At 39.5% G+C, this 18,338-nt stretch overlaps 1 protein-coding gene across 1 annotated transcript in view; it reads right to left on the bottom strand.

The window, feature by feature from the left end:
- The window catches only part of CDYL2 (chromodomain Y like 2), a 59,867-nt gene that overhangs the window by 6,577 nt on the left and 34,952 nt on the right, over window positions 1-18,338 (bottom strand). Inside the window, exons 3-5 of the mRNA XM_039721418.1 lie at window positions 12,114-12,331; window positions 5,166-5,338; window positions 328-538 (exon numbers count right to left, since the gene is read on the bottom strand). Of these exons, the coding sequence (XP_039577352.1) occupies window positions 328-538; window positions 5,166-5,338; window positions 12,114-12,331 (602 nt within the window). The remainder of the gene's footprint in view (window positions 1-327; window positions 539-5,165; window positions 5,339-12,113; window positions 12,332-18,338) is intronic.

An 18,338-nucleotide genomic window follows, 5' to 3' on the forward strand; every position in this document is an offset into this window, starting at 1 on the left:
GAGCACAGAGCTGCATCTGGTTGTATTACTCCCCACTCCTAACATGATGCAGACAACTACTCTACAAGGTTATTCTGCTAATGTATTTCTTCACTTTTCTACCATGATGTTGACAATCTTTGCTTTTCAATCTTTCTTGTGTACAGCAGGTGTTGTATATTGAATCCAAGGTTAATTCATGATAAGAAGTTGGTAGTGATTAGATGAACTTTCCACAGATTTCATTTCCATTAAAGACAATTAAGAAAATTGTTTACTTTTTAAAGAGAGAAAGAAGATCAGGAATTTATGAAAGGTTCTTCAGCAATGTGAGGTGGAAAACCTTACCAGTGCAACACCCAGAATTTGTGGGAATGTGTATGATGAGCAGCCAGCTGGAGTGAGTCGGATTGTTGCATATGGTGTCTGAAACCAAGCCTTCTCACTTGCCCAAACGATATCACAGAGTGGTAAAATAGAAGCTCCTAACCCCAGAGCAGGGCCGTTGATAGCAACCACAATTGGCTTCTTAAATTGAATAAAAGCTTTTACAAAATCCCTAAAATAAAAAATAAAAGAAAGATCTTGAATACAGAAGTAACACATAAATATCCAAGTTTAAAGTACTTAATCTCAGAACAATTTAGAACCACAGAAGAACACAACAAATGCCCACTTTTATGAGGTCAGAACTGCAAGATACTTTCTAGTTTGCACATGGAAAAGTCTGCTTATTTTAGCTATTTAATCTTTCTGAGTACCTGGGCTATTGCATAGTTTTGTGTATGCTGTATATGGCCTGATTAAGTGGATTGCACTGAGTGTTGTACTTTTTGCAGAAAGGTTTGGTTGGGTTAGTTTTACTGCTGGACCAGTAACTCCCGAGTTTGTACACACAGCACTTCTTGGTTTGCTCCACAGTGGCTTGGATGGACCTGGTTTGGCTGCTGATGAAATATTACAGTCTGATTATTATTTTTTTTTTAAAGTTCTCTTAAGATCCTGTGTCAAAGGTTACTGCAAGTCCATCAGTGGATTGGGAGATCATCAGTGTTTATGGAACACCAGCAGAAAGAATAAGATGTGCAAAGAGGAGTCAGAGAAATGTTTGAACAGGACGAGTGATCTTCAGTTGAGTCTTCACTGCAAAAATCTTCAGCAAAGCCATTACAAAGCAGATGCCCTTGCTTGACTACCCCAGTAATGTGATGAGAAATAACAGGGAAGTTAAATGTCATCGTATTCATCTGGATGAATGAACTAGAATATGTTAAATTCTGTGCAATGAGAAGATCTTTTAAATAAGTTACCTACCAGCAGCTGTGGAAAGACATCTGTTGAATGGAATGGCCTTTACACCAATTAGGAAAAAGCAAGAGTGTAATTGTGGGCAAATTATGGGCTCCAGCAGCTCAGTGCACAGCAGGTATATGGAGGCAAACGAGATGCTCAGTTACTTTAGAAAAAAGACATGGATAAATCAAATTCCAACCAAAAGAGGAGATTCTGTCCCTGCACTGGGTATTTATTAGATCCAGAGTGCATCTTTGCTGACAGATTTTAGGAAAGAACATTTTGTCAAATATGCCCTTTGATGAGTTGCTGCTTTCCCACTGAGGTCAAAAGGATCCAGGCTTCTGTACCTGAGCACAGGTGGGCCTTGCAGGTTAGAGAGCACATGTGGCAGCTGGGCTGAAGTGCAGGGGCACTGGCTGTGTTTCAAATGAGGACAGAGACTGAGATGACCCAGCATTAAATTTTTAATTAATACATTCTGGTTTTGAAGTCCTCTAGTAAGGAGGACCATGGGAAAATAGAGAATTGATGCAGCTCTGTTCACAGTAGTAAACCAGGAGATCACTGCCAAGACAAAGAGAGTGAAATAAGGAACATGGTTTTTGTTCTGTACAAGACCATTTCTGTCTAGAGGAGAGTAGGGTTAAGGAGAGTTGTGATTCGTTTTCATTGCAGATACAATGCTGTTCCCTTATCTCATTATTTCTTTGGTTGTTTATGACTGAGTAGTGACTGTGGATCATTGCACCTCATTAATTCCAGAATTTTGAGAACCTCAGTAGTTATGTAAGTCTTTCAGACAGGACTGCAGTTGTGAATAGGGATGTGATGAATGATAGGTAAAAAGAAAGCAAACTAAGGATAAATGGTGGCAGTAAATCTGAGGACCCTGTGGAGGCAGATAAAACCAGTGTTGTGGAGAAAAGCAGGAATCATGGTGATAAACGGGACTGGAAGTGAATATGGAAAAGCAATTTGGGATGTGGAGAGGAAACATAATGTAGAGGAAGAACAAAGCAGAACATATTAATGGAGGGGAAGGGTTGAAGGAAGTCTTCATATGAGTGAGCAAGGAAAGAAGGACCTGGAGAGAGTGGAACATAACATTGAGAAGGTGCAGCGAGCCTCTGTTGTGAGGGAAGAATGGGGAGCACAGAGGATGGTAAAATGGATGGGTATGGAACATGCTACCTCTAGGGTGGAATGGAAGGCTACAATATTGGAAGATGATGAGGGGAACAAATGCCTGCCTTTGGTCTCCAGAAGCTGCAGTGACCAGCACTCCATTTGTCTTTGTTTCCTGTTTGATGTGTTGTTTCAGTGGGTTGTCTCTGTACCCTGAACCTGGCACGTTTCCTTGCCTCCAAACCATGGGTTCACACAGAGAGTTTCTGGGCTACAGGATCCTTGTTTCAATTCAAAGCAGTCTTTGAAAGGTTCATTTCACATGACAGCTGTTGTTGCACAGTATATCCAGATGCTTAAATATAGGAAAAAGTGTCTGCAGAAGGCTTCTGGATTTGCTAGAGCATAGCTGGGAGGCTGACCATGGAATGCAGGCTGGGATGCTCAGACACCTCTGCGCTGTTTCAGGTTCTTGCTGCTGGTCAGGGCTTGTAGGTACATCCAGGGCTGTAAAGAAGCTGAGCAAGTACGTTTGTCCTTGTCTGTTTTCTTCTGTGCACACCCAGAATGTTGTGGCTCAGGTCCCACAGAGCTGCCCAGCTGGTGGTGTGAGCCCAGTGCTGGGAATGCCTTCCAGGAGCGTGTCAATCCCAGGGCTCTGCAGCCACACTGTGCAGCCTGTCTGCCCTTTCCCTCCTCCAGGACGGCGTGTGGATGGTGGCAGCTCACACTGGTGGGTCTGGGATGGATCTGGGATGGATCTGGGATGGATCTGGGATGGATCTGGGATGGATCTGTGACCAGTGCCTGCAGAGGAGCTGCAGTGCTGCACATCCATTCATCGCCAACCCCAGTGGCTGAGGGCACGACACCGGTGACTGAACCATTCATGGGACAGGAGACTTGACAGGGATTGGAACTTCAGCTGCAGCTTGTGACTGGTACAGGAGAGAGAGCCACTCTTTGGAGAGTGGAAACACATGGTAACCAAGATTTCAATTTCACTTTGATACAAGTCTAACTTGATGTAAAGCAGTGGAGGCAGAGATCCATGGATGTATTTTAGGACATCCAAACCACTGAAAAAAGCAATGGACATTTTTTCTTCTCTTATTACAGTTTATTTTCCATGAGCTGAGTCCTTTGTTCACAGAAAGCACAGAGAGTGCTAAATGGAAAACGTAGGGTATTGTTTCCAGAAGTACAATAAAAATCTCTTTTCAGTGGGCCTGAAGCCGACATTCTTGACAAGGTACAAGCAGTACATTGTACCAATATTTCAAGAGTGTTCTGTGAGTCCAAGGGTGGAAAAACTGAGTATCACAGTCTGGCTTATACTTATTTGAATGTTGGATTGATAAGTACACCTGTATCTTAGATGCGTGCAAATAAATGTAAACTTATATAACAACATTTAATGGCACAGTTTTTACAAGAATAATATTAAATTTGTATCTTTTGGTGGGCGGTGAGTGTGCCTGTGTTTTCAAATAAGAATAGTGATTTTCTACCCCCACTTTTTTTTTTTTTTTTGGCTCCACTTTTTTAAAAACCCCTCACATTTAAAAAATAAACTTAGGCTGTGTCAGAATAGTGATTTTCTACCCTCACTTTTTTTTTTTTTTGGCTCCACTTTTTTAAAAACCCCTCACATTTAAAAAATAAACTTAGGCTGTGTCCTTCAAAGGGTTTCTCTTTTAAAAAATATCACTCCATTATATTTGAGCATATTTAGGGTCGTATAAACAGCTTGTAACTTACTGTATTTAAGAAGTATCTTTTAAAGTCTTCCAAAATAATTGTTACTTTGAGAATTTCAAAAGTTTTTAACCTGGAATCCAAACTGATCTGCAGTAGTTGTAACCAAGATAATTGGTGGTTAATATACTTTGTGTAATACCTAAACCTGATCTTACGTGATACTAATAAATCCCAAGTAGAGATATCTTGTAAAAAAATTCTTTAATATTCCTTCATAGAATAGCTGCATAAAGTTTTAAAGATCTCAGAAGAATATTTATTTGTAGGAAATGGGGGGGGAAAAGGGACCAAATTGTCTCCTGGTACAGACTGGTGAATTACCATTGGCTTTAATGGAATAATATTGATTTATACTGGAAAATCTGCCTAGTGGATAATAGAACATTTGGTGATGTGTTGTGCAGATTGATTTGCAGACTGCATGTCATAAACCCTGGAATTCTATTAAGGTGAGATATATATATATATAAGGAAAGTTGCATTTTAGTTACAAAAATAAAATTACATTTACATATATATTAAGTAATTTAAATTTAAGAAGAAGAGTGGAGACCCTTCTAGTAAGGTTCTGAAATACAGTGGCAGACTGCTATTTCAACAGAATATGAGTAAGCCATGGATTCCCATTTGGACTGAAATTAATTAAAATTATGAACATTAAAACAAGTAAAAGATCTGCCTTTCAGGAACCATTTTAGAACATGAAGCAATACTGAATTTGGAAAAACAACAACAAAGTTGTATTTGAATTTGAAGGAATGATTTGAAATATTAAATACAGAGAATTAGAATAAAATAAATCCCTATGGATATTTGCACTGGAATAAATGTGCTTTCTTTTCTAATACTGAAAGGTCCAAGTTTTTTTTTACTAAACAAATTTGCAGGACTATAATTAGAATGCAATCAACATTTAAATATACAACATTTTTGGACCTGATTAATATCTTTATCATCACACACTGCATTTCATAATTTAGAGATCATAGGTAAGCTTGGGTCACCTTATAGCTTCTGCAATCCTAGTGCTTTCCTTTCTTCTGTCATTGGATAACCTGCCAATTAAATATGAGTAATCTAGGCCACTACAGAATACACTTCCCACTGCGCTGAGAAGTAAGAGTTTACTGTCATCAGCTGATGCATTGCACAATGCTCTCCGAACTTCCTTCATGATCTGTGGATAAAGAAAAGTAAACAATTCGACATGCATGCCGTGGCAACATCATTTCCCTACTTTTACAAACCTTATTGATTTTGAGAGACTTAAATTTTGGGCACTATTAATAGTTACATAAACTATAGATATAATTTTAATATAGAATGATATTAGAATCATTAGAATGATAACACTGAGAGTTTGCAGAATATTTTATATTTGGCAGTGCTTTGTTGATGTTTTACTAATCCAAAGAGGTTTTAGGACTTGATGGTTCTTTTTTGTATGGGAAATTCTACCCAGCTTATGCTATTTGACTGCAATTTAATAAGTTCAAATATCACTTTTTTATTTTCATTGTGTACATCACTGTATCCTTGGGAACATGTTTATCACAGCAAAAGCCTATTATTAACCTCAACAGCTGAAAGCAAAATCTGTAAACCCCAGTTTTCAGTTCTTCAACTACTTTGGTTTATATGACTTCAACCAGAGCAAAGCAGGACAAGAGGACATCATATACATCAACATGACAAATATATTATTCATTTTTACAGTTTACAAAAGTTAAATCATAAAAGTCCCTTGGAAAGAGACATTTTGCCTTTGTTTTACAACTGGATCAAGCTATTAATTACACCACAAATCAAACCTAATCTGTGTAAAATTGAGCTGCTGGTATTGTAGGAAAATGGCCTTTCACCTGAGCAGAGAATTGTTTCCTAATGATTTTTTAAAGGAAATTTTATTTCATAAACTTCTGATGGGTAACTTGTTTGGTCACAGTTGGGTGTGGTTTGTGAGCTGTAACTCATTTCACCCCCCTCTCCTCTATAATGTGCTCCTCATTGCAAATAATTTGCTCCTCACTGCAAGGGCCCTGATTTCATCTAGTGTAACACCTCCCATCCTAAATCATACCCATGTGTCAAATTATTTCCTATAGACATGGTCCCGCTGTCTCAAATTTTCCTCTTTTGCACCAAAAGATTTGCTGTTGGTGTAAATTTAGGTAAGAGAGAGCTAAATGTGGCTGGGGATTTAAATAGAGTTTCCACGTGAGAGAAACCCAAGAATTTTAGCCTGTGATTATTTCTGTTCACTACCTTCTGTTTCCAAAACTTCTTTAGATCTCTGAAGTGCCTTGTTTAAGAAATGTCCCTGAACACTGAAGTTTTGTTGATGCCACCCCCTGGTTAGCCTTTTAATAAAAATCTTATGGATTGTGCTGCTTTCCCTACGGGTTTGTGTAAAGATGAGTATTACTGGCTGCTGGGACTGGCCATGAGAGAGCAGGTGGTGAACTTTTAGATGCTTCACTTCCACAAGAGCACTTCAGAATGCCTGTAATACTGAGTGTGTGACAGTGGGTGGAAGTGAAGTAATTAAAAGCTGCAGAATTTGGAAGTGTATTTGAAATTCTTATGCAGGTACAAAAATGTCATCAGCAATTTTAGGAGCACTGTTTATTCTGAGTGTCTCAGCCCTCAGCTGGAGAAACACAGCAACACTGCACTTATAATGGGGAAACAAAGGGGAAAACCCCCTAAAACCTTTAATCAGTGTTAAAATAGAAACTTTAGAATATAGTAGATATTAGAATAAAAAAAAAACCCATGTATTTTGGTTTTCCTAGTTCCATGTGAATGCAATGTTATTCTCTTAATTCACTGTAAAAGATCCACAATCTGCTCTTTCTTAGGGTGAATGTATAAATAATATTAGGGAATACATTTTTCTATCCAGTGAGGAATGTTGCATTAGGTATGATGCCATGATGATGCCCATACAGCAAGTTTCTTTTTCATTCCCCTTCCTCCAGTGGTATTTGCCTATCTGCCACCTCTTGCTGTTACCAGTGCTCTGCTTCACACACATCATTCCTGTTACAAACCTGCCTCTTTTTTTATCTTGCCTCTCACTGATCTGGATGAGTGAAGCCATCCACAACACATCCAAATTTTTGAGCAGAGAATTTTCTTGTGAGAAAAACCAATATTCCGCCATCACTGTGTTTTCAGTGTTTTAGAGAGGATGACATTGAGTCTGTTATTGGGAATCAATTTCTCAGGTATGGTTAAAACTGAGAAGGCTTTTGTTACTCTTTTTTGAGCAAGAGGGGAAATTTAGTTCCCCTGCTCCACTTGTTTGTATCAAAAGGAAACCATTATGTTTCAGCATCATCAGACTCCAAAAAGTATGTTTTTTCTAAAGAGCCTCAAGTTTGTCATTAACTTTATCATCCAAAGGTGCTTGGAGGCTCATTGGAATCCAGCAATGCCAGCCAGGTCAATGCTCACTCCCTTGGTCAGGAGCTTTGCCACGGTTCCTTTGCTGGTGCAGTCCGAAATTGCCCAGGTCCCTTTGTCACAACCTGGTCACAGCAGCTGCTGCTCACTGCTGCCTCTGGAGCCTTGGCTTTCCCGTGGGTTATCTGGGGATGGGCATTTCTCCCCAGCTATTTCTATGATTACAGGGAAGCTACAAACAGGAAAATAATTATAAAAGAGTTGTTTTGTCTGCAGGGTTGCATCACTGTGTGTTGAACTGTAGTACTGTAAAGTAAATATAATTTTAGTTTAGAACTGCTCTCTGTTTTTAGGGACAAATTTTTGGTTAATGTGGTAGTGAATTCAGTTCTCAAATACAACCTTTGTCAGATTCTATATTCTTTTTCTTTCTTCCATAGCCCTTAAACCTTTCCCCATCTTGCTAAAACTATGACATTTGTCCAATTAAATTTTATTTTCTCTAGTGGACCAGATCTAATACTACTATTTCCCGAGCTCCTTAGCAATATTCTCCAGATCCATGCTTTTATTAATTAGCCTTTTTATGGCCTTTTAGGTAATTTTCAGTTGTGGGGACAATATTTCTATTTGAATGCATTTGATGAAAGTTTCTGAGGCAGTATTTACAGAACAGTATGGGCCAGTTATTTAGGTTATGATGTTGACTGGATTGCAAATTTAGACCAGACCCAGTGTTTCACTTACTGCTTTATTGAAACACAAATATATAATAAAATTATCACCTTCTCAGAAGCTGCTTATATTTTTAATCCTGTCAAGTAAATAATCTCGTTAGTTCTTGAACAGGACATCTTATATTGCAAAATAAACATGAACCAGTTAAAAACTTCATTAAACTTCTAAGAGCTTATTTTAATGCCTTTTGCTGGATGTAGGAAATTTCCAAAGGTATTTGGTGCCCTTTGCTTTCCATCTTGCTTACATTCTGGGAAAATCAAAGAGCTAGGAATTTATCACCATAATTACACAAAGTATCTTGAACAGAAGTCTCTTGTTCACATAAATAGAAGCACTAGTTAATAAAAGTTAACTTTTCTGAATCTCTGAGGACTCACTGTGATATTCTTAAAGGCAATTATTCTGTATATATTACCGTAAACACAAATTTTAAAGCCATTCTGTTGTTCTTAGAACCTCTTCCCCACTTGTGCTTTTTTACAGAAATAAATTTTGTGTTAGTGATTCTGAGTCCTTTCTGTCTGGCACCTAAAGGACTTGGGAACCTCAAAAGCTGCAGCCACAAGCACTGGCCCAAGCCCACAATTTACTTTTGTGTAGAGAGGAGAACTACAGAGAACAGTAAACTTGTACCTGCCTCTTTTTTATTATTTCCAGGTTAAGAAAAGTGAAGGCAAACCAGTGCTCCATAATGTACCTGGCAGAACTTTAAACCTTGTTATTCACATTTAAAATGTGAAAGCTAATTCCCGTGTATGAGAAGGTACTTGAGGTAGTTTTGTCACTCTTGGGGGGAAGCACTGGCTGTTTAGAGAATGTTTCACTTTTAATTCAGGGGAATATTAACTTCTAGCTCTGTTAATAGTGTTAAATGAGAAGAGCTGATGGGTCCATTTAGTCTGAAACAGAATTTGGATTCTTGAGATGTGCTGACTTAAAACAGCAGCAGCATCATTCAAGAAAGAACTTCAGGAGCAGCAGAAGTCCCACAAGAAAAAATGCCCTAATGGAATGAATAATTAAATATTTCACAAATGTATTTAAAAAGCAAAAGTAGCAAGCCTAAGCTACTGAAGTAAGAACAAGAGGTGCTGATTCGTGACACTGTCTTGGAAGTTTTATAAGCTCTTGTAAAAAATAAGGAAGAATTTCTATAGTGCCCTGAACATTTTTGTAGAAAAAACTCAATTACTAAAGAAGGACTGAGCCAACATCAATCAGTGCAAAGGCTGCTGGAAAGTGCATTGGCACATGTCATGCTAAAATCACCCGCACAAATGGGGTTACTGATAACATAGGATGAAGAGTCATGTAGACTTCTCTAGACTTTAATTTTTTTTTTTTTATAAATAAGTTCTTTGCTATTTTAATTAAACCGGCATAAATACCAGGGGCCAATGGTTGAACACAACTATCAAATTTCATCTGAAAATTCCTATAAATCACAAAGGGAAGCAGAGATGTTGAGGGGTGAGTGGGATTTTGTATAAGCTTAGGTTAAAATGTTTAAAATGATGGTTTGCAGTGCACAACTTTTTTTTTCTTTAACATAGATGGCCGAGTATAACCAGGGCACTATTTAAGCACATCAAATAAACCTGGTCTGAATAAATGATTCATTTGCTATTTGGCAAACATAATTTACTGAATGTCTAATAAAGCTTGAAGTTAGCACTTCTTCACACAAAATGAAACACACTTTATTAATTTTGTAGGAGTTGTGTGTTTGTATTTCATATTCACTGGGGATAAAAGGCATCAAAACTGAAAATGCTCTAAACATCCCTAAAATGCTTTGTCAGTTTGCCTCACCTGTGGCAATGAGTGACAAACTGCAGGGACAAGTCATTCAACACCTTCCTCCTTTCAGTTCCTGAGGTTTTTGCTGTAATTGCCAGCAAGAATGTGAAATTGCCAGTCCTGGAGGTGCTGGATTTTGTGGTGTGAATGATCATGGGCAGCACCCTGGACTGAGGCCAAAGAAACTGTTTCGTGTTTACAGCCTTGAGTCTTCCAAAGGCAAGGGCCTGTGATTGTTCTTGGCCTGGATGAGGTTTAAACAGACAATCTCCACACGGAGAACTCAATACCTGATTAATTCCTGACCATCCTGGTCAGTAAAGTGGTTTTCTAAAATGTATTTCCTGGTTTTCAAGTGAGCTTCAATAAAGGGTCTAGAAATAGTCTACACTGGTGATGCAGGGAGAGGACTATTACATGCTTATCATTTATTCTTCCACAGAGGTGGCTTCCTGGCATATTGAAAACTTTCAAAGGATGAAATGGATTGGTTTGGCAGATCCAAAGAGCCTGAATTAATCCCCTGGTTAGAGCATCTGAACACTGCTGATGTGGAACAGCACAGCCAGCACTGTAAAGGTATGTCTGTATTCTGACTGAACACAGAGAGTCCATGATTTCATATTTTTTCAGGCCCTTGAGCTCCTTCATTTAAATTACCTGCAGTCTCAATTAGTGGTAATTAAGACAGAGATGGAGTGATGGATTTGATGCAATCTAATGCATTTTAAGAAATTAGTGTTAAAAGCGCGTGTTTGGTGTTCTGTGGTAATTACCAAGATAGTCCTTCTAAATATTAGCTATTTAAAAACTAGGAGTGATAAATGTTATGTACCATCAGTTTTAGCCATTTAATTTCACTCAGTGTATTCCTGCCTATGTGTACCTGTGCATTTGAGAAGGGGACTCATCACACCTACCCATTGTAAGTAATTAACTTGAAAGTTACTAATTTTCTTATTGAATAAAATGATTCGTCAAAGTTACAATCTACTCTTCCCTCAGGTGGTGCTCAAACTGGTATTTCATACACTCCTGAAGTTGCTGTGTAGGACACAGAGGGCAGAAAAGCCAAGATGCCCCCAGTGAGGGCAGCCCTTGGAGGAGCTCTGCCTGCAGGATGCTCAGCCAGGCCAGGCTGGTGCTGGGGGCAGCTCCTGGTGCTCCCTCCCTGCTCCATGGCAGCCCCTGTCCCTCCATCAGGCCTTTACTGCCCGTGTGGAACGGGGCTCAGGGGTGGAACAGGGCTCAGGTGTGCTCTCTTCTCTCCAGGACATCCATCCTGATGCAAGCACTTATGGACACCCCTTTTTTTCTGGCATGGGAATGGTGTAACAGGGCATTGCAGCCACAGGGAATGGAAGGAAAAGCCCCTCAGCCCTTCCAGTGATCCATGGGTGTGCTGGGGTAGTACAAACTGCAAGTCTGAGTTTGCCCTTGTGTGTATAATGTTTGGAACAAGGGAATTCATTTTCATCCTTTATATGTTGTATGACTTCATGCAATTCAGCTGAGGATAGAGCCCCTAATTGGTTAAGATTTCATAAATAAATACAGTGATTCAAGAAAAAGTAATTAGGGATCAAGATAGAATTTAGAAAGGCTGTCTCAGGATATAGACTGAAATTCTCTGTATACAACTGGAGCACTATTTAAATTAGTAAAAGGAAAGAGACCAGATTTCTCCTAAGGATAGTAAATATCAGTAACTTCAATGTGTGAAAAGCTGCTTCACACAATTCCATGCTGAAAATACTGATTCTGCCATTCCTTTAGTTACTTTTAATTTTTTTCAGCCATGTGAATTAAAATTTAATTTCCATTGCATTCTTTTGGATAGGAATCCCAAGTGTGAAAAAGTTAGATATGTCTGTACTCCAAATTTCTTTTCTAAGTTCATCAGTTGGGGAAAAAAATACATAAAATCAAATTCCAGTGCAGTGTTTGCAAGATAACCCACCCATTGGGATGGCTTTCTTTGGCTTTTAGGGCTAAACACTTACCTCTGGGGTCAGTGCATTGTTCTCTGAAGTCTGACTCGACAGCAAAATGTGTGTGAAACCATCTTCTTTCCGGACCACAATGTCCCTGAAGCGACAGTTACTTTCATTTTGTCGCACGCTGTATCTCAGTCTCTTATCGAAGACATAATCTTTCTCTCCATCCAGTTTCCTTTTCACAGTGCTGTGTAGATTCAAGCTTCCATTGGCCAGAGAAGAACCTTGCACATGGAAAAAATTGCAGTATAATTACCTCTATACCATCGAAGAAATGGAGTGATATTCTCTATTAGCGTCAATGAAAATAAATAAATATAAAATAACAGGAAAAAATAAATTAAAAAAATGTGCTTGGCTAGTCAAATGTGGCCTCAAGCCATTGTTCTTATTCTGTACTCCAACGTGCAGAACTTTTTGTTCTCTGATCAGACAACCTCTAGACTCAAGGAACTGATGCCATTTTGGAGAGTATCCAGCAGTAGGGAAAAAAGAGAACTGTGAGACGAAAGATATAATTCCTCCTTAAAAACAAGTAGGAGCAATAGTAAGTCAGTTTTAAAAGACAGTTTATTCTGACTTGCTCTGTGTATGAACTGCAAACCATTCCTTTGCTGATGATTACAGTGTTTCTGTAATAGGCAATAGAGGATGACTGGTAACAGTGCCGAGCGGGGGTGTTGAAGGAGCTTTATAAGGTTTGTATGTAATAATCCTTTTCTAATTACAGGTATTTCACTCTACTGCCATTAAAAATAAAGCAGAGACAGGTTGTTGAGGGACAGAGATTAAAGTCACTGGTTTTTGTTTATATAGATACCAGCCCACAATGCACCATTTTTAAGAAAGGCCAAGAGAGAGCTGAATGAAAACACCTTTGTTTGCTCTGTTCTTTACTCCTGCCAAAGCTGACCTGTTCCAGCTCCTGGTTTCAAATAGCCAGGAACTTTTAAAGGGCAGATGACATGAATATTAGAATACAGGTTTCAATTTTATATTTTATGTGACCACCAACCAATTAAAAATTCTCTGCTGGAATAGAATTGAACAGTGACTTCATGACAGATGCCTCTCAACCAAAATCACTTACCCTCATTTTGGATTAGCTATGTTTCAGCCTGATGCTTACGTAGGTAACTGATCTGTCTGACACCTCACAGTTGGCAGTGGCCTGTGGAATTGTTCACAGTGTGTGAAATCCTGTATGTGCACTGCAGTTGGGAGATGGGATGTGAAAACACAGCCCGTGCTCAGCGGTGTGTGACAGGGACTCATGTGGTGTGTGCATGTGGGCACTCACACCTCTACACACAGGGACCCGCCTTGGTGCAGGAGCCTCTTCAGTCAATCAGGAAGCTCTTTTTTGTTGTTGAATTAAGAGATACCATCTAAAGCATTGCCTGGGTTATACTGAATAGAGGATTTGCCTGGTGCAATACAAACATGGCCAAATTCCATTAAATCATCACTTTAAAAAAATCATTTGAAACCAAAAGAGGTGGAAATTTGTCTTCGTGACAAAAAGTGTCTACAAGTGTAGGAATTACCATGCACTTGAACTTTAAAAGCTATGAATAATTTCCCATGGCACTTTTCTTTTTCCTAAGGTTGTTTTTTGATATGTATTCTTACAACAGAAATCAACTTGTGAAATTACTAATAGGACACCCATGTCATTGGGAATAATGTACTGAAACAAATTAACCCTTTGACTGAGGAGGCTATTAAATATTGCATTTCTATTTATTCAGTGCTTAACCAGCAATAAGCTACTGAATTGTGGTGATTTCAAACTCTCAAAAAAGTGTAAAGAATTTAAAAAATCAGAGGCACAAATGCCCATTGAATGGAAGGTGTGTCAGACTAACTGTAGTGATTATCTACCTTGTGTTGAAGATTATGCTACATCTATTTTAAATACAGATGATAAGAGAATAGTAGAAGATTAATTCACTCAGATAATCCAGTTCAACAAAAAGCCTCACACTAATTTTTTTGGTTTGTTTTATTCTTTCTTATGTATTCAGTTTGTTAATGAATGTATGATGTAAGAAACTATGGATCTTATCACTGTATTTTAACTGTCTGGATGCCAACTGAAAGAGTTTTAATCAGAGGAAATATCTAAATTCAATATGAGAGAAACATAAATGAAAAAGTGCCATTTCCAAAAGTGGATCATTAACAGAACAATATATAGTGAGTAGCTGCTTGTTTCCGTGTCTCCAGTGCATCCCTGTAATCCTGTTTAATCCGATAAACTGGAGAAAATGATCAGCACACTCTAAAGACAGCACTGATGTGGAACCAGGCCAATTTAGCACGTCTGCTGTGTGGAGGTGGTGAAGCTCCTGAAAGTCTGCTCTGCAGCCACTGGGATTGTCCCTGCAGGAGGGTCAATAGCCAGCACCTGCTCAGTGCACACAAGGGGAGCAGCACCTGAGTATGTCAAGGTGAAAAACGACTCTGACAGGCAAAAAGAGACATTCAAAAACTCAAAGCAATTTATACTGCATGTGAAACAAATTAAGGATGTCACCAATTAACTAAGGAACCTTAAATACATCTAGGTGTGGTTTTCTGGCTTAATAGTGAGTATTTGATGCTCAGTCTAAGTACAAAAAGAAAACAGAATAAGAGAAAATGCTCTTTACTGGGACTTTAATCTAATTATTACTTTGTGTTTAATCAGCAGTAGAACTTGTGGAATACCTAAGCCAACATTTATATAAGAAGCTTCAATATTTTTTAAGGGAACCTAAGATGTTCCCAGACCACTGCTGCATGCATAATCCTTCTCCAAGAATGGCAGTAAAAGAGGGCAGTAAAGGATGCTATTTAAGGAGAAAATGCAAGCTTGGTTGCTTTCTGCAGTCCTTTCCCATAGTATCATCCCTAAGTGTTGTGCAGAAATATGAGAGGGCTCATCTCTCCTGCTTCCTTCAGTGTTTGCTTGTGGACCTTTTCATGGATTTCTCTAATCCCCTTCTGAGCCTGTTGATGCTGTCTGTCTCCACAGCTTCCTGTGGTATGAGTTTGAGAAGTTGGGTAGCCACTACAGAGAGAAGAGTTTTCTTTCATCTGTGCTTTTATCTGATGTTCCACCAGTTTCAGTGAGTGGTCTCCAGTTCTGCTATCAAAGGATTTCAGGAGCAACAGTTCTGCATTTAGTATATTTGAGGCCTTGATGATTTTGTAAACTTTGATTGTGCTGCCCCTCAGCCACCCCCTCTCCCAGCCTTTTATATTCCTGTAATCCTCTTCATTTTAGCTGCCCATCCCTGCATCTTCTACAGTACTGCACCACTGCCAAAGGGTCTGAGACTGGGGTTCCGTTCTACCAGGCACTGCAGAAAACACATTAGAAATTGATATTCTAAAAGGCTGAGGCAGACAAAGAGTGGGAGAATGTGAGGAAAGATCGCACTGACCCTCAGTGCTTTGGGGGACCTGGAACTCCACATCTGCTTCCTCTGCTTCTGCCCACTGCTGGAGGACACCTCAAGCCCCTGTTATTTTCAGATCTATATTTTCTGAGTGTTTCATCAGAGCCAGTTTACTGGTGCAGTCCCTGTGCCACCACCCTCCACAACAACCCCACTACTGGTAAGAGCAGCCACACCACGAATTGGCCTGGTGATCTGCTCTGGCTGAAAACTCACCCTGCAAAACTGGTTAATTTTCAAACAGATGCTGTTCACCTTGTAGCCTCAAAAGTATTAAAACTGGTGCAGAGGAAGGGAGGGGAATAACAATCAGGATGTCATGGGAAGGAGAGCTGGGCTGCTGCTTTTATTAGCAGTATGCATTTATGCTGAATGGAAAGGATGATGGAGCTGCGGCTTTAATTTTTCTAGGTGAAATAAGCCATGCTCCCTCACTCTCCCTGGTAAAGCAGCTTGGCATTCCTCAGTCTTCCCAACAGCCTTTAACTGCCTCTTTTCTGTCTTTCTTGTGGGTAATGGTTAATACTGTACATACGTAAAAGCTGTGTTCTGTTGATAATTTACTAATAATTTCAGACTTCTCCAGCTAAGGGAGCATCTGTAAGATATCTAAAAGCAATGAGTTTCTATCCAAACTGAGAGAGCAAGCATGTTTGCTTGTCTTTTACTGCCAGTATTCTTTCAGAAGAAATAAAACAGAATAAGCAAAAAAATCAAGAAGAAGCAGTGACTTAGTCACAGGAGTATTTAAATCAAGAGTACCCTGAGACTACAAAGATTTTTGTAATGGAGAAAAACAGTGGTTAGTGATACATGACAGGCAGAAATTCTTCAGCAGATGGTACAGAGAAAGAGCAATATAGAAAAGGAAGGAGAGAATTAAAAGGGGATGTTTTTTGATGCTGTCAAGAAACTTGACAAAACAATAACTCTCAATTACAATATCTGGAGAGAAACAGAAATGTGATAACAGAAGACAACAAATATCATCAGAAAGACCAGTATTGTTAGCTCCTGGGAGCATCAATGGATGCTGTTCACAGAATTTTTCAATATTTTCCAATCTGCAGACCCTTAAATAACTGTCAGTATAGATGATTCTGCTCTCCTTATGGCAGGACATGTAGAAAGTAGAAGACAGTTTTTTGTATTAAAGATCTGTCCCCACTTCCACAAGGTCCCAGGCCTTCACTGGGACATTTTGTGCACACACCTGTAGGTACACACTCATCCTTCTGGGGTAAAGAGCTTTCTGATGGGAGTTTGTCTACAGGCTGAAGAAGAAACACTTGTACCCAAGTGGATTTATACACTAAACCAAAGAGACTGGTGGACATTCATTTAAGGAGTCATCAAAAGCTGGTTTTCAAATAGCTGTTATTTGTTTGAACAGAACTGGCATGCACAGACAAACAAAATAGCTATTATTTGATTACTTTTAGTTTAAATATTACTGTCTATATTGCTTGGTTCAATGCACTGGTGGTTAAATATTATTCTAATATGAAACAATACTGGTTGAGGTTGGTGGGGTTTGGAGACCTTCAAGCATAAGCCCACAATGGTAGCAGAGCTGGGACTACAGCCAAGTTTTCAAATTGAAGGGAAATTTTAACTTTTCCAAATCTAGGCTTCATCTCATGACAAACCTTAATTTTCTATACATATTTTCTGTGCAGTCTTACACTTAGCTGTGAAATGAATCTGACATTAATTTGGGTTCCATACAGGCAATCTCAAAGCTGACACAAATGTCTGCTCCCTTGGATTCTGAACAGGGCTGCCCAGGAGCCACAGCTTCTGGGAGCCAAACCAGGTCCTCCAGGCTCTCTCTTTGTTCCACATCTAGTGCCTGGGAGCCCTGTGAGCGCTGATGGAGCACACCAGGCTTTCAACTTCCAGACTCAGTGGCAGACTGCCTGAAACCTCTGGCATAGCTGGCTGCCTCCAAGCTAAACGTGGGAGTCCTGCCAAGCAGGCTGCCACACTGCTCTTGCTCCCTAGGGACACAGCCGTAGGACCTTGGCTCAGATTTGGAGAAAGTTTTGAAACCCAAGATGTTTGGAACGAAATTTCAGTTATTCAACAAATTGGGCATTTTTCTCTGAAACTTTCTTCATTTGTAATTTGTAAAATTTCAGCCTGGATTTAGTGTGGGTTTCTGTGATAATAATGGGACACAGGGCAGAATCACACTGGCATCCTCTGTGTGAGTGTGAATACTGAGGGAGTTCAGAAAATTGTTGGACTTGGTGAAGAGTAGTGCAAGTTACTTCCACTTGATGTTTCAGACCCTGTATCAGGAAATGTGGCTTCTCTCAAGCTTGCAGGGCAATATTAAGAAAAAAACACAGTGATTTGATTTTGACCCTTCTTCACCAATTTCTGTCTGCTATTACTCAGGCAGTCTCATCTCTCCTCTTTGTGGTCTTCTCCACTCTGCATGTGCTGGATATCCCACAGCAGGACTCGAGGGATTTCTGACCTTGGCAGAGCTGCTGAGTATGGGCTTTTCAGAAAAGAACCAGACAGAGATTTAAAGATCTCTTCCTTTTGCCTACAGAATGCAAGAACACAAGTGATGGATTTGGAGAACACAAAAGCTGTCATAAAGAGCTGCTTGAAAGGAGCGCAGAGATCAGCTCTTGGGCCAGGAGAGAACACCTGGCTGCTCAGGCAAAGCAGCTTTCCACTGAATGAGAGCTCTCTGCCAGAGATTATTCAATCAGGGGTGATGGAGGCCATTCCTTAGCTCTTGTGGGGACAGAGGAGAGGCTCATTTGAC

The sequence above is a fragment of the Passer montanus genome, unplaced genomic scaffold (genome assembly GCF_014805655.1).
Source record: "Passer montanus isolate IOZ18808 unplaced genomic scaffold, ASM1480565v1 scaffold45, whole genome shotgun sequence".
NCBI lineage: Eukaryota > Metazoa > Chordata > Aves > Passeriformes > Passeridae > Passer > Passer montanus.